We start from the raw sequence: 15,161 nt of genomic DNA, 5'->3' as shown, positions 1-15,161 counted from the left end.
TCATGCTTCATTCTCAAGTTATGGCCAAGCTCATGAGCCATGAGAGCTGCATAATGTGGTATATCTTCATGAAGAAAGATTCAAGACTGGTTGCATTCTTAGCAGTGCAGATATTACTGAGGAATGCATGGCCCTGGTACTTTTTTCAAACCTTTGGGGCAATAATCATATGAGCAACATCATGCTTCATCCTTCTCAAAAGATGCCAGTCTCCCCAGTAGTCAAAATTTTGAAGTATTTCCCACATAGTCAGAGAGATTTTCACTAGGTTTTCTCTGTCTACTTTCACATTTAGCTCTTTCATGTACCTGTTGACCAAGGCATGGGCATCTATTATAATCGTGTTGTCTTGGTAACACTATTATTTGGAATCACTTATTGTCAACAACGATAAACATTTCTGCATACTTGGGAAGTGTCCACACTGAGGAGAGTTTTGTTCTGCTCTGAATTTGTAAAGTGGTTAAGAGCTCATCCTGTTTATTTCCACTGACTGCACGTGACTCACCTGATTTTAAAGATAGGCTGTAAATCATATGCTCAAAATTCTTTGAAGTACAGGCTTGATGCGAAAGAGTACCATGAAAAGTCAGGACTCGTTAGCCCTGAGTGCTGATAGTCACAAGAGAATCCAGATCACCCTCTGAATACCCAGTCATCCTGAAGAAAAGGCCTGTCCAAGCCCATTGTCCCATTATGAAGTATATAAACAGGGAAGTTGACAAATAATCCTTTCTTTTGCTTCAGATTAATAATATGCCATTTTCCTTGTATGTGGGCCACGTTTTCTGCTTTTTCTTTCAGATCTCTGAACATCTTTAGCTTCCTAGGGATGACTATCTCATAATAAAGATATTCTCAGTTACTGCACATCCCTTGAAGTATAGTGACTACCAGCAATAAGATGATATGCAGATTAGTATGGGAAGGGCCCATTCTCAAGCATCCCATCTGGGGAGTCCTGGAAGAAAAATCACTTCAAATCTTACCCATGACCATTTGATTTCGTAGGAGAAAGGGCAGGTGGGGAGGGAAAGTAACTAACTAATTGGGATTATCATTGTCATAGCTCAAGTGAAATAGCTAGTGATCCCAGACCTCTGTCTCTCAGTTGCCTTCCTTGGGACCCAAATCTTTGTCTGTGACACAGTCATTTGGCCAAAGCTTAAAGCAATACTGCATGTCAGGACAGCTGCTCCCACCTCAGAGTGTTACGTGATGACACCTGCTTTTTGGCTGCGCCTCTCCCTTTTTCTGTTGTGCTCTCTTTCTTTAGGAGTCTCCTTACTTTGCAACCTCCCTCAAAGAACAAAAGTTTTAGTGTTCATTCCTTAGCTGCACTCCTGTTATCTTAGTAGAGGAGTATAAACTTTCAGAGGTCCAGCCAGTACTGTGACTCAGAATCAGGCCCTGAAAAAAGGAAAAATATATATAACCACCTTCCCTCAGTCTCTGTCCCCATGGAACAGCCTTCTCTTCCTGCCACCTGTTGTTCTTTTGAGTCGTTGAAACTAAAGGTTCCAGAGCAGGGGTTTGTGGATCTCTGAGTAGGTCACATACCTCTGCTGTCCAATTCCTTTTGCTCCATTTACTACTTTGTACCATGCAGCCCATTTTAAACCTCCAGTCCTTTTCCTATTTTTCCCCATTATTCACAATATATTTATTTATTTGCTCAATCCTGGAATATAAATAGAGTATTTTTAGAATAAGTAAGCATATAGAGTATTTTTAGAGTGAGTAAACTGTTCCTTTGTAAAAAGGAAATATACAAACTGGACAACAGTGTTTGTATTCAGTTATTTTTGTCTTTAGCTTTGTGGTATGATGTCAAAATAATGTTCTTCAAAATTATTTAGCTTAGTACTTTCCCATCCAGACCTATTGTGTGGTTATATTATTCATTTTTTAATATAGTTAGGCTCTTATGTTACTGTTTGTATTTCCTTTTGGTTTGTAAAATGTTACCATGATTCTAAAAGTCAGTACTATACAAAAACCTGTACTCGGAGTATACCTCCTTGAGCCTTTAACTTGTCCCCATGTCCTCCTTCTTTCCACCTAGTTTCTGCTCACCAATCTCAATAATAGTTGATTTTTCCTGTATTTCTTTTTTCACAAATTAGGAGATAAATGTATATTTTCTTTTTGCCCTTCTTAGGTAAATGTAGCATGACATTTTACAGTTTCCTCTTTAACTTAAATGTACATCTTATAAATCACTCCATATCAATTTATAGAGATCTTTCTCATTCTTTTTTACAACTGCATAATACTCCATTTTGTGTATATAACATAATTTATTCAATCATTCTCTTATGTATAGGCTTTTGGTTGTCTACATTATTTTGAAATTACACACGTGCATCAAAAAATAATCTTGCGCATAAGTACTTTTTGAAGGCAGATTCCTAGAAATGGAAAGGCAATGTTAACTGCATGGGTAGCTGTGTTGGGTATTACTAAATTCTCCTTCAGAAGGGTTTTGGCAGTTTGTATTCCCGCTAGCAATGCGCCTGTTTCCTCACAGTCTAAGTGACAGAGTATGTTGCCACACCACACATTCTAATTTTCACCAAAATGACAGGTGAGAAGTGGCATGTCAGTGTTGTTTAAATCGTATATTTCTAATTTTGAGTGAATTTGAACATTTTAGTATGTTTAAAGTCCATTTTTATATTTTTAAATAATTGTCTGTTCATGTCTTTTCTCCTTTTTCTATCAAACTTCTGGTCTTTTTTCCTCCTCCCCTTTCCCCTTCAGTTTTATTGAGGTGTAATTGACAACTAAAATTTACATATTTAAATTGTATAACCTGATTTGATATGTGTGTACATTGTGAAATATTTATTTATCGTGAATATAAACTAGAAAGGCAAAAGAACTATAGTAGTTGAAATAATTTTGGAGAAGAATAACGTGAGAGAAACCAACTATTCAGTTTCAAGTCTGTGTGATATTGGTGATGGGAAAGACACACACAGATCAATGCACCGGAACAGAGAGCCCAAAATAGAGAATCCATACATGTATGGCCAGCGGATTTTTGACAAAGGGGAAAAAACAGTTGCATGAAGGAAGGAGAGTCTTTTTAACAAATGGTGCTGGAAAGTTGTGTATACATAGGCCAAAAAAAAGTGAACTTCAACCTAAACCTCACATTTTATATGAAAATCATCTCAAAATAGAGTATAGATTTAACTGTAAAATAGAAAACTATAAAACTTTTTAGAAGAAAACATAGAATGTCTTCAGGATCTAAGGCTTGGTGAAGAATTCTTAAACATGACATCGAAACATGATCCATAAAAGAAAAAAAATCCAGCAATTAGATTTCAAAGTAAAAATTCCTGCTTTGTGAATGACTTTGTTAGGATGAAAAGACAAGCTGCAGACTGGGAGAAAATATTTGCAAACCATTTATCTGATAAAAGATTCATATTTAGAATATATAAATAACTCACTACTCAACAATATCAAAGCAAACAATCCAATTAGAAAATAGGCAAAAGACATGAGACAGTTCACTGAAGAGGATATATGGCTGGCAAATAAGCACATGAAAAGATGTTCAACATCAGCAGATATTAGAAAAATGCAAATTAAGACTCTACAACACTCTCAGAGTACCTCATGCCAGAGCAAACTATGGCCCTGAACCATTGCCTGGCCTCTGCCCATAGGCTACAGGCACTGAAGAAGGTTGTGCAGTGGGAAGGGAAAAAACGACTCCATGAGAGATCACTACAGACCATTACAACAGTTGAAATTAAAAATATAGAGGCGATGCTGCAGAGAAACTGGATCTTTCATACATTGGTGAAGGGAATGTAAAATTATATAGCAACCTTGGAAAACAAGCAGTTTCTCTAAAAACTAAACAACTATCATAAGACTCAGCAATTACACTTGTGGATATTTATCCCAGAGAAATTAAAATTTATGTCTACATAAAAATCTGTACACAAATATCAGAAAGAGAAATTAAAACAATTCAATTTACAATTGCATTAAGTGGAATAAAATACCTAGGAATAAATTTAACCAAGGAGGTAAAAGACCTGTACACTGAAAACTATAAGACATTATAGAAATAAATTGAAGAAGTCCTAAGTAAATGATATTTCATATTCATGGGTTAGAAGAATTAATATTGTTAAAATGTTCATAGTACCCTAAACAATCTGCAGATTTAATGTAAACTGTATCAAAATTCTAATGGCATTTTCACAGAAATAACAACAAACAATCCTGAAATATGTGTGGAACCTCAAAAGACCCCAAGCAGACAAAGGAACCTCAAGAAAGAACAAAGCTGGAAGCATCACACTTTCTGATTTCCAACTATATTACAAGGCTATATAATCAAAACAGTATGGTATTGGCATAAAAACAGATACATAGATCAATGGAACAGAACAGAGAGCCCAGAAATAAACCCACACATATATGGACAATTAATTCACAACAAAAGATTCAAGAATATACAATAGGGAAAGGACAGTCTCTTCAATAAATAGTGTTGGAAAAATTGAACAGCTACATGCAAAAGAATGAAATGGGACCACTATCCCATACCATACACAAGATTAGCTCACAATTAATTAAAGACTTGAATGTAAGACCAGAAACCATAAAACTTTTGGAGGAAAACATAGGTGGTAAGCTCCTTGATCTCAGTCTTGGCAAGTAATTTTTGTATTTGATAGCAAAGACAAAGGTAACAAAAGCAAAAATGATAAGTATAACTATATCAAACTGAAAAGCTGCTGCAAACTAAAAGCAAAAGAAACCATCAACACAGTGAAAAGGCAACCTATGAGTAGGAGAAAATATTAGCCAATCATATGTCTGAAAAGGGGTTAATGTCTAAAATATATAAAAAACTCATACAATTCAAAAGCACAGAAAAATTCCAATTAACAAATGAGCAGAGGATCTGGATTTCCCAAAGAAGACATACAGATGGCCAAGAGGTACATGAAAAGGTGCTCAACAACACTAATTATCAGAGAAATGCAAATGAAAACCACAATGAGATGTCACCTCACACCTGTTAGAATGGCTGTTATCAAAAAGACAAGAAATAACAAGTGTTGGTGAGGATGTGGGGAAAGGAAACTCTTGTGCACTGTTGGCGGGAATATAAATCAGTATAGTTACTATGGAAAACAGTATGGAAGTTCCTCAAAAAATTAAAAACAGAACTACCGTATGATCCAGCAATTCTACTTCTGGGTATTTACCCAAAGGAAACAAAAACACTAACTTGAAAAGACATCTGCGCCCCTGTGTTCATTGCAGCATCATTTACAATAACCAAGACATGAAAGTAATGTAGGTGTCCATCAGTAGATGAGAGGATAAAGAAAGCATGAAAGATATCAATGTATATACAATGGACTATATATAATATATATACACACACACATGCATATACATCTATGTATGCAATGGACTATATTTAGCCATAAAAAAAGGAAATCTTGCCATTTGCCACTATATGAATGGACCTTAAAGGCATTGTACTAAGTAAAATAAGTCACGTGGAGAAAGACAAGTACCATATGATCTCACTTGTGTGTAGAATCTAAAACAAACAAAAAATGAACTCACAGGAGAACAAATTAGTGGTTGCCAGAAGTGGGGGAAATGGCTGAAAGTAGTCAAAAGGTACAAACTTCCGGTTATAAAATACATAAGTCCTGGGGATATAATATACAGCATGGTGACAATAGTTAATAATATTATACATTTCAAAGTTGCTAAGAGAAAAGATTTTTAAAGCTCTCATCATAAGATAAAAATTTTAACTGTTTGGTGGTGGATGTTAACTAGACTTACTGTGATTGTTCACAAAATATACAAATATAAATCATTATGTTGTATGCCTAAAACTAATATGTCAATTGTATTCAATAAAAATAAAAAATAGAGGACTTATGGCCAAGGTGGAGGCATAGGTAGATACACTTTGCCTCCTCTCACAACCTAAAGAAGGACAACAACAAAATTAAAAACAAAGAACATCCACAACTACCAGAAAATTGAACTGTCTGGAACTCCAACAATGAAGGAGTTAAAGAAGAAACATTCATCCAGACTGGTAGGAGGGGCAGAGATGGGTAGCTGGGGCGGAGAGGAATGCAGCAAGGCGGCAGCTGGAGGACTGGCTTGGGGAGGTGGTGGCTGGCAGATCTAGTGGTCCCATATTCATGTGTGGATAAACTGGGAGAAACAACTGGGGAGCAAGACAGACCACACACAACCCAGGGTTCCAACACTGGGAAATAAAGCCTCCAGGCCTCTGGCTATAAAAACCTGTGGCAATTGTGGTAGCGGGAGAAACTCTCAGCCTCACAAGAAAGTTTGTTGGAAAGACCCACAGGGTCCTAGAACATACACGTGCCCACACACTTGAGAATCAGCACCAGAAGGGTCCAATTTGCTTGTGGGAAGTGGAGAAAGTGACTGAAAGCTGCCTGAGAGCCCAGCAAATGGCATTGTTTCTTTCTGGACTCCTCCCCTACATACAACACCACAATGCAGTGATGTGGGTTGCCCTAGTGAATACCTAAAGCTCTGCCCCTTATTACATAACAGGCATGTTATGTAATAAACATAAAAAAATTCCGAGACAAAAAAATAGGTTCCAAAAGAAAGAACAGATCAAAGCCCCCAAAATAGAACTAAGCGATGAAGAGATAGCCAACCTATCAGATGCAGAGTTCTAAACACTGGTAATCAGGATGCTCACACAAATGGCTGAATTATGGTAGCAAAATAGAGGAAGAAGTGAAGGCTATGCAAAGTGAAATAAAGGAAAATGTACAGGGAACCAACAGTGATGGGAAGGAAACCAGGACTCAAATCAATGGTTTGGATCAGAAGGAAGAAATAAACATTCAACCAGAACAGAATGAAGAAACAAGGATTCCAAAAAATGAGGAGAGGCCTAGGAATCTCCAGGACAACTTTAAATGTTCCAACATCCGAGTCATAGAAGTACCAGAAGGAGAAGAGGAAGAGCAAGACACTGAAAACTTATCTGAAAACATAATGAAGGAGAACTTCCCCAATCTGGCAAAGGAAATAGACTTCCAGGAAGTCCAGGAAACTCAGAGAGTCCCAAAGAAGTTGGACCCAAGGAGGAACACACCAAGGCATATCATAATTACATTACCCAAGATTAAAGATAAGGAGAGAATCTTAAAAGCAGCAAGAGAAAAGGATACAGTTACCTACAAAGGAGTTACCATCAGACTATCAGCTGATTTCTTAAATGAAGCCTTAAAGGTAAGAAGTAGATGGAGAGAAGTATTCAAAGTCATGAAAGGCAAGGACCTACATCCAAGATTACTCTCTCCAGCAAAGCTATCATTTAGAATGGAAGGGCAGATAAAGTGCCTCCCAGATAAGGTCAAGTTAAAAGAGTTCATCATCACCAAGCCATTATTACAGGAAATGTTAAAGGGACTTTATCTAAGAATAAGAAGATCAAACTAAGAACAGTAAATGACAACAAACTCACAACTATCAACAACTGAACCTAAAAACAAAAACAAACTATGCAAACAACTAGAACAGGAACAGAATCACAGAAATGGAGATCACATGGAATGTTATCGTCAGGGAGGGGGAGAGGGCAGAATGGGGAAAAGGTACAAGGAATAAAAACCATAAATGGTAGGAACAAAATAGGGGGAGGTTAAGAATAGTATAGGAAATGGAAAAGCCAAAGAACTTATATATACGACCCATGGACATGAAGTAAAGGGGAGATGGGATCCTGGTGGGAGGGGGGTGCAGGATGGAGGGGAATAAAGGGGAGAAAAAATGGGACAACTGTAAAAGTGTAATCAATAAAATATATAAAATAAAATAAAAATACAAAAAATATAGAAATAAATATAAAAAATAAAAGAGCAAGCTTAAAAAATGAACTGCCTGGCTAAGTGGCTCAGTTGGTTGGGGCACCATCTCATACACCAAAAGGTTACGGGTTTGATTGCCAGTGGGGTATTTGTTGGAGGCAACTGATAGATCTTTCTCTCTCTCTCCCCCTTCTTTCTTTCTAAAATCAATAAACATATCCTTGGGTGAGGATTTGAAAAAAGGAAGAAAAAAAACTTTGGATATACCAGAAGATAAATTTTTGTCAAACTAATCTAATGCTTTGTCTTCATTGTGGGCGTGTTTACATCCATGTGAGGTTATGATGATGTGATCTGGGTTTTTGGTAAATTACTATTTTTTAAATTTTTCCCTCTCATTGGGCCCCAGAGAATAGAGTGGAGTCTGATTCCATGCTATGAGAATATTCCCAAAAGCATTCCTACAGAAACAAGAAAGGATGTCAGGTCAGGTCAAAGAGACATGGCCTATCCAAGTCCCCCAGTGGAGCATGCCACATCCCGGGATTCCAGGAACATTAGTATGGGCAACATCCCCATGTGTTATTTTCCACATTATAATTTTCCTTTGTTTCCTCTAAATCTGGATAAAAATCCACAGCCTGGATTTAGCTGTGCTTTGAGGAACTAAGGAAGGGGGCTGAGTCTCTGGTGACTTGAGGCAGCACAGGAAGGACAATAACCATCCAGGGAAGGCAGGTAGAAGGTAGCAATAAATCACCATCAGAGTTTTGGAGGGAGCAGCTGACTGGGTCATGAGTGACAACCAACACTGATTATTGGAAGGTGTGAGCACTCTTCAGAATCCCTCAAATACAATGGGGAAGAGGACTCAGTTGAAATGGTGTACTTCCTAGAGACAGTCACACAATGTAGAGCAAACTGTTGTTACCTGAGCTTTGGAGGAGGATTTTATAGGAAACACTGTCCATTGAACATGGAGATTTAACATGTTGAGTTACACCTGCTCACTCCTGTCCATGTAAAATCTTACCTCTCCCTTACCATAGTCTATCTTAATGGTATTCAACCTTCATTCGCTGGAGTTTGAAGTTTAATGAACTTTTTGTGACTTACTTGACTATTAATAAATATTTAGCATCATTGCATCTGAGAAAGGTTTTGGTTGTTCCAGGGAGTGGCAAGTAGCATCTTCCCAGGGAATGAATCTGGCCCTGTATTTCAAGACTAGCTCTGGTTAAATCATTCACTTGGTAAATATTTATTAAGCATCTACTATGAGCTGAGACCACAGTACTGAATAAGATGGCAATATGCCAGTCCATGATGTCAGCATGTAGTAAGAAAAAAGACATTTTTAATTAATAACTACAATTTGAGAATTGGTAATAGTGGTCAATTAAGGACACATTGGTGTCCTCCTCATCAGTTTTTACTCAAGGAAAAGGCTCATAAGGCAGTGGACAATGTGGATTGAGTCATGCCTCAGGAGACATGTAGGTTCTATGACTTAACTGTCTTTAAAGCAACTTCTCTCTGGTCTCTTTTCTGATGGAGGCTTGTTTCATAGGTCAGCTGGGAGGATTAAATTAAGGCAATGAATGTAAAGTGTTTAACACATTTTGGGGCATATAATGAATAATGTTAATATTATACTTGCTTTGGGCTGTCTTCACAGAGAAGTATCTACAACCTCCAAAGCTCTGTTACCTATAACTGGAGAAGTTCCTTCTGATATCAGTCAACAAATTATTGATTTCAGTAAATTAAAAAAATAGAAAATACAAAATTTTAGTTTCATACATGTACTCAGCACTGTGATAGGGCTTCTGTACTGTTATAAAATTAGTATAAATTTAGTTTCCTAACTCTAGATGATGATACTCAAACATGAGATACCTGGATTACTGAAATTCATCCCAGGAAGATTAGTAAGAGGAAGGGCTATGAAAGTTGCTCCAGAAGAAAAATCTTTTAGGTAAAAATGGAGTATGGCTATAGGAAGGGTCTGGAAATACTGGGAAGTAATAACTTGAATATACATACATAAATCATGTTTCACATCTACCAGGTGTAAAAAGGTGGATGACTTTACTGACCTCTTAATCCTGGGGCAGTCAGGGTCATCTGCTTTATCAGATATAGTCCCTCCCACAGAGTTCCAGGACAAAATGGATTAAAAAACTAAACCACATGGAACCAGAAAAGATATCTGATCTGAATAGGATTTTATTTATTTTTGGATTTAAAAATAAATAAATGCACTCATGAATGCACATTTACAGGGCAAATTAGAACAATTGACCACATGAACAACTGACCTCACATAATAGGTAGTTGTTATTGAAATTAAAATCCAAGTGACAGTAATAAATGCAGACACATATAGTAGTGCACGTCAAACAACTTAGATGAAAGATGGCATGTCTCGAAAAAGTTTCTGGTGAATGCAAAAATTTGCCCGAGACAAAGACGTTGATGTCAGAAGATGCACATGAAGAGTTCAAATAAAATGTGAAACCAAAAGTAGTAAGATATTTACTATATTAAATAAATATAATCTTAATTACTAAAAGGAATAACAAAAGTGAGAGAATCCCTCTTGCCACATCAGTATATTTTCGCAGACTGTATAACCCTAGTCAGAGCCACTGGAGCTATCAATTCCTACTTCATCTTTGTGTCACTAAGCCTCTAGTTCCTGCTCTGTGTTTGAGGTGTTTCATATATTTGGCTTCTTCCTCTCATTACTAGCTTTACGGTTCTTCTTCCTCATTTTCCTCTTCCTCTTCTTCCTCTTCTTCTGCCTCTTCTTCCTGTTCCACCTCCTCTATTTTTGCCTCTTGTAGGTTAGCCTGCGCTTCTGGGGGCTTCTCTCCCACCTCTTCTTTTTCTTTCACCTCTTCTTCTTTTACTTTCACCTCTTCTTCTTTTGCACGTTTACAAAAGGTACACATGCAACCAATTGCAAATGCTAATATTATGAGAAAAAGTAAAAAGAATAATAAGATCATCTTGTCTAAGATTTTTTCATGTTTGACAGGATGGCTAGTTTCATGAAATCCTGGCTTTTCTACACTTGGCTTACCAGGGGGACCACTGTCCACACTACCCCCATCACCTATGGTTTTGCAGTCAGGGGGGGCATAGCCAGCCTCACAATGGCAGTGCTTTAAGTTGTTACAGACCCCTCTCCCACTACACATTCTCGCTGGATCGCAGTCATAGTTGAGCGCAGCATAATCAGTGCAGGAGTAATTCATGCAGACTTTCTGTGGGGCGCAAGAAATGCCATGGTGCACATCCCCATCATCAGGGATATCAGTAACATTATAGGCATCCATGCTCCAGCAGAACTTACCTCCATTTGAAATCTGGATTAGTGTGTGAAGGGGTTGGATTTCTGGTAGTGTCTCAACATCTTGACATACAATTTTCCCACAGAATATATTCTCATCTCTACACTGAACATATGCTGGATTACTAGAAGTGGGATGGCCACAGTTTCCAAACCTGTCCCCTTTGCTGTTTATCAACTCATAACACTGTCGTGGGGCAGACACTGCAGAGGACCCAAAATATAGTTGGCATTGATAATCAGGGTTGCCACACATACCATTAACACAGTAATTTACACCACACGGAGTCCCATCTTGCTTGTAGCTATTTGGGGGACATTCCCCGGAGGTACCACTACAGTACTCTGGGAGGTCACAGTCTCCCAGAGAAAGACGGCATGCTGTTCCCTTTGCTACAAATTGGCATAATGTATTACAACAAGGTCCAGAACTACACACTGCATTCTCTTTCAGGTTACATGTCTGGTCACAACATGGGTTATCGTCACATTGACTACCACAGTCACACTGCTCCGTATCCTCCACCACCCCGTTTCCACAGGTGGAATCCCTCCGCAAGCGGCCTTTGTGCTGAGGGTTGTTAAATAGGCAGGCCCCTTTGTGTTGCTGCAGGAACCGGTAGAAGTAGTCAGAGCTGCAGTTGCTGAAGCCACTTTCTTTAGTGATATTTTCATACATGAGGCAGAAGCGTTTGTCTTTACAAATGCAGGCCGAGTGGTCATGCTGAATACCCAAGTTGTGCCCAAGCTCGTGGACCATGAGCGCTGCAAACAGGAGGACGTCTTCATGATGGAAGGATTCAACAGCCGCTGCAAAGCCTGTGGAACAGGCACCATTGAGAAATGCCTGCCCCATACCCCGTTCAGGATGCTGCCCAACAATCATGTGGGCAACGTCATGCTTCACACGATGGAGGAGCTTCTCTTGTCTCCAGCTGTTGAAATTCCTGAGTGCAACTTGCAGGTCCGCTGGGACCTCTATGGGGTCCCCCTCGGTCCAAATCTCCATCCCGGCCAGCACCACCTCTGTGTTTATCCCCCTGGTGAAGCTGTTGGCCAGGGCGATGATGTCCATCACGCTCTGGACTGTCTCACTGACGTTACTGCCCCACATTTGGAACCGCTGGTTGTTGACCACAACAAACATCTCCACGTACTTGGCGTGTGACCACACGTAGGACAGCGCCTGTAGACTGCCAGGCTTCCTGCTCCCTTGTCGCTGGCTGGTGGACACCACTTGGCTGTCTTTGGAAGTGACACTGCAGGAGACTCGAGCTTGATGTGCCATGGTGTACAGCACGTGTGCAAACTGTTTGGAAGAGTCCATGGGCTCAATGCCATAGGACCGTCCCTCCTTAATCAGGATGCCCCTGAGGCCTGAACAGGTGTTGACAGAAACAAAAGACCCCGGGACTCCTTCTATGTGGCCTTCATAGTGACAGTCATGTGAGATGAAAGGCCTTTCTTGTCCCAGGACGCCATTGTGGTAGCAGAAGACTGGAAAGTTACTGACAAAATGGTCTCTCTTCACCTTCAGGTGGATCAGCTGTTTCTGGCCCTGCATAAATATCACATAAGATACCTTTTCCACTGGGCCTTCCCTTCCCTCAACTCTCAGAGCCTCGGGGGTCACTATTTCATAGGAAGAGTAGTGTACTGATCCCAGGGCACAGTAGAAGCTTGGCAGGAAACTCAGTACCAACACCAGCATGATCCCCAAGGTCACACGTGAAGATCCCGGCACCAGTACCAGCCTCAAGCCCTTCATCTGGGGAGCCCGAGTCTGAAGCACTCTACTAGACTCACACATAACCGCTTGGTTCTTCCTTAGAGAAGGCAAGGAAGAGGCAGAGTCTCTCACAGAGGCGGCCACTGACGTGGCCCTAGTGAATCAGTGGCTGATGCAGGGCCTGTGTCCATCGGCACCAGCTCTCCTTGATGTGCAGACCCTCAGTCACAGGTATTAGCTCCAGTTGTATGCTGGCTGCCTAAAGGGTGGCTACTGCTGACTTCTGAGAGCTGCCGCCTACCTCTGGCTGTGTCCCTTCTAGTCTCTCTGATCTCTCTGTTATCCTTCAGATGGTGTCCTTTTTCTGTGACTCCCTTCTGCAGCTTTAGCTTCAGAGATTCTTGGCTGAAGTCCTTTTGACTTGTGGTGAGGTAATCACGAAGAAGGACTGACTGCAAACTCTAAGATGCAAGATTGTAGCTCGAGAGAGGAAACAAAACCTCCATGCCTTCCTCAACTGTGCCACACAGAGCACCCCACCCCCACCTGTCCTGTGTCCGTTGCTCAGTTAACTCCTAATGTTCCAGGCCAGGGGGCTTGGTGACGATTGGTGGGCACAGTCCATTGGCCATTTCCCCTCTTCTAAAACTCTTGCTCTGTAACACATGGACATCACAACTCAGGGTGTTCTTGATCCCTCAGTGAGGCATTATAGTGATACGCACATTTCGCAGGACAGACTTTAGATAGGGCCAGGGGTTGGCTGGCCTGTCTCCCAAGATAGACCCAAATGGGGCAAGGGACAATACTTTTTTTTTTTTAAACATCATCCAAATTCAGTCTCTCAAGTTCTGTTTATAACATTGTCCAAAAATGTGTGTGGGAGATGCCAACAGGGAAGCCTTTTCTTATGTGTGATTTTCGTGGGCACATTGGCTGGCAACTCCAGGCCTACACTCTTCTCTGGATGGCCCTGGCATATTGGTGTCCTAAGATTATGCCAGTTGAAGACTAGGTCTCCTAAAAGTCTCCCCTGTGTCAGAAAATGACTTCCATGTGTCCAGTGCCTTCTTCTGTTCATCTTTTCATGCCCAGGTACAAGATGCGATAAAGTACAATAGATTTACTTATTGAATGAATAAATGACTCCCAGGTAAGGGTGCTGGGAGGTCTCATCCGTTGTATGTCATGTTTATATGCTTGCCTCATGCCTTCCCTGAAGGGCTGAAAATGTCCCTAGAAAAACCCACAACTATGCTGACGAGTGTCACATTCATGGTCTCAAAATGTACCTCCCTCTTCCTGCATTTTGCTGGTCAGTCCACTCTCCTTTTGTTTTCTTGCCTCACATTTCACTGGGAAAAATAAAATCAATCACAAGTATTTCCACATGTAGACACCATATGAGTCCATCTGTATCTAAATTTTCCTCTGACTCTGGTGCGTAAATTGTCCAATGCTCTAATAATAGGCCAGTTCTCTTACTTTCGTGTGGGGTCTGCTTCCCTTTCAGTTTTTCATGGACTTCACTTTTCCGACTGTCCCTTCTGTCTTTCACATCTTGAACATCTGTTTATCCATTGGATCCAATCTTATTATATGCTGTAATATGTCATTTTTATAAAACCATCCCTCTCAGCTCATATCACTCTTCAGTCACCATCCAATTTCTCCTGTTTCATAATGAAACTCTTTAAAAATGTTTATGCATTCTGTTCCAAATTGTATCCTATATCTTTCTTTTCTGAAATTTAGTTGAGTTGTCACACGATCACAAAATATGAATGAAAACATAAATATATTTTTCAGTAAATTATTTGAAACAGAACAGCTCAGCCACATAGAAAAGGACAAATGTGTTATGATTTAACTTATATGAAGTTCTTTAAATAGTCAAGCTTGTAGAGACAGAAAGTGAAATAGAGATTACCAGGAGTTGGGGAAAAGATAGTGAGTGGTACTGTTTAACGAGGACAGAGTTTCAATTTGGGATGATGAAAAAGTTCTGAAAGTGGATGGTGTTGATGGTTACACAACAATGTAAATACACTTAATGCCACTGAACTATACACTTTAAAATGGTAAATAAGGTAATTTTATGTTATATATATTTGAGAGAGAAAGCTGTGTAAGTACAACCCTGATCAAGTAACACACAGATTTACCTTTACAGAAGTCACCCATTTGTCACTGCCAATCA

At 39.7% G+C, this 15,161-nt stretch overlaps 2 protein-coding genes and 1 non-coding gene across 7 annotated transcripts in view; 2 read left to right on the top strand and 1 right to left on the bottom strand.

The window, feature by feature from the left end:
- Positions 1-15,161, top strand: part of TMEM116 (transmembrane protein 116) — a 116,633-nt gene that overhangs the window by 41,830 nt on the left and 59,642 nt on the right. The window lies entirely within an intron of this gene.
- On the top strand, positions 3,581-3,713 carry LOC112310946 (small nucleolar RNA SNORA42/SNORA80 family). The gene has a single exon (XR_002975443.1). It is a non-coding gene; the product is annotated as a small nucleolar RNA SNORA42/SNORA80 family (small nucleolar RNA).
- Positions 8,385-14,916, bottom strand: LOC112310466 (disintegrin and metalloproteinase domain-containing protein 1). Its single transcript, XM_045201035.2, has one exon. The coding sequence runs from the start codon at positions 13,040-13,042 to the stop codon at positions 10,631-10,633; it is 2,412 nt and encodes an 803-aa protein (XP_045056970.2). The 5' UTR covers positions 13,043-14,916; the 3' UTR covers positions 8,385-10,630.

The sequence above is a fragment of the Desmodus rotundus genome, chromosome 7, assembly GCF_022682495.2.
Source record: "Desmodus rotundus isolate HL8 chromosome 7, HLdesRot8A.1, whole genome shotgun sequence".
NCBI lineage: Eukaryota > Metazoa > Chordata > Mammalia > Chiroptera > Phyllostomidae > Desmodus > Desmodus rotundus.
The sequence above is the reverse complement of the archived record's forward strand: the minus strand, read 5'-3'. Positions and strand labels throughout refer to the sequence as shown.

What these genes read in the sequence shown, in the direction of transcription:
- LOC112310466 (XM_045201035.2), bottom strand. Translation starts at nt 13,042, where the DNA reads ATGTGTGAGTCTAGTAGAGTGCTTCAGACTCGGGCTCCCCAGATGAAG.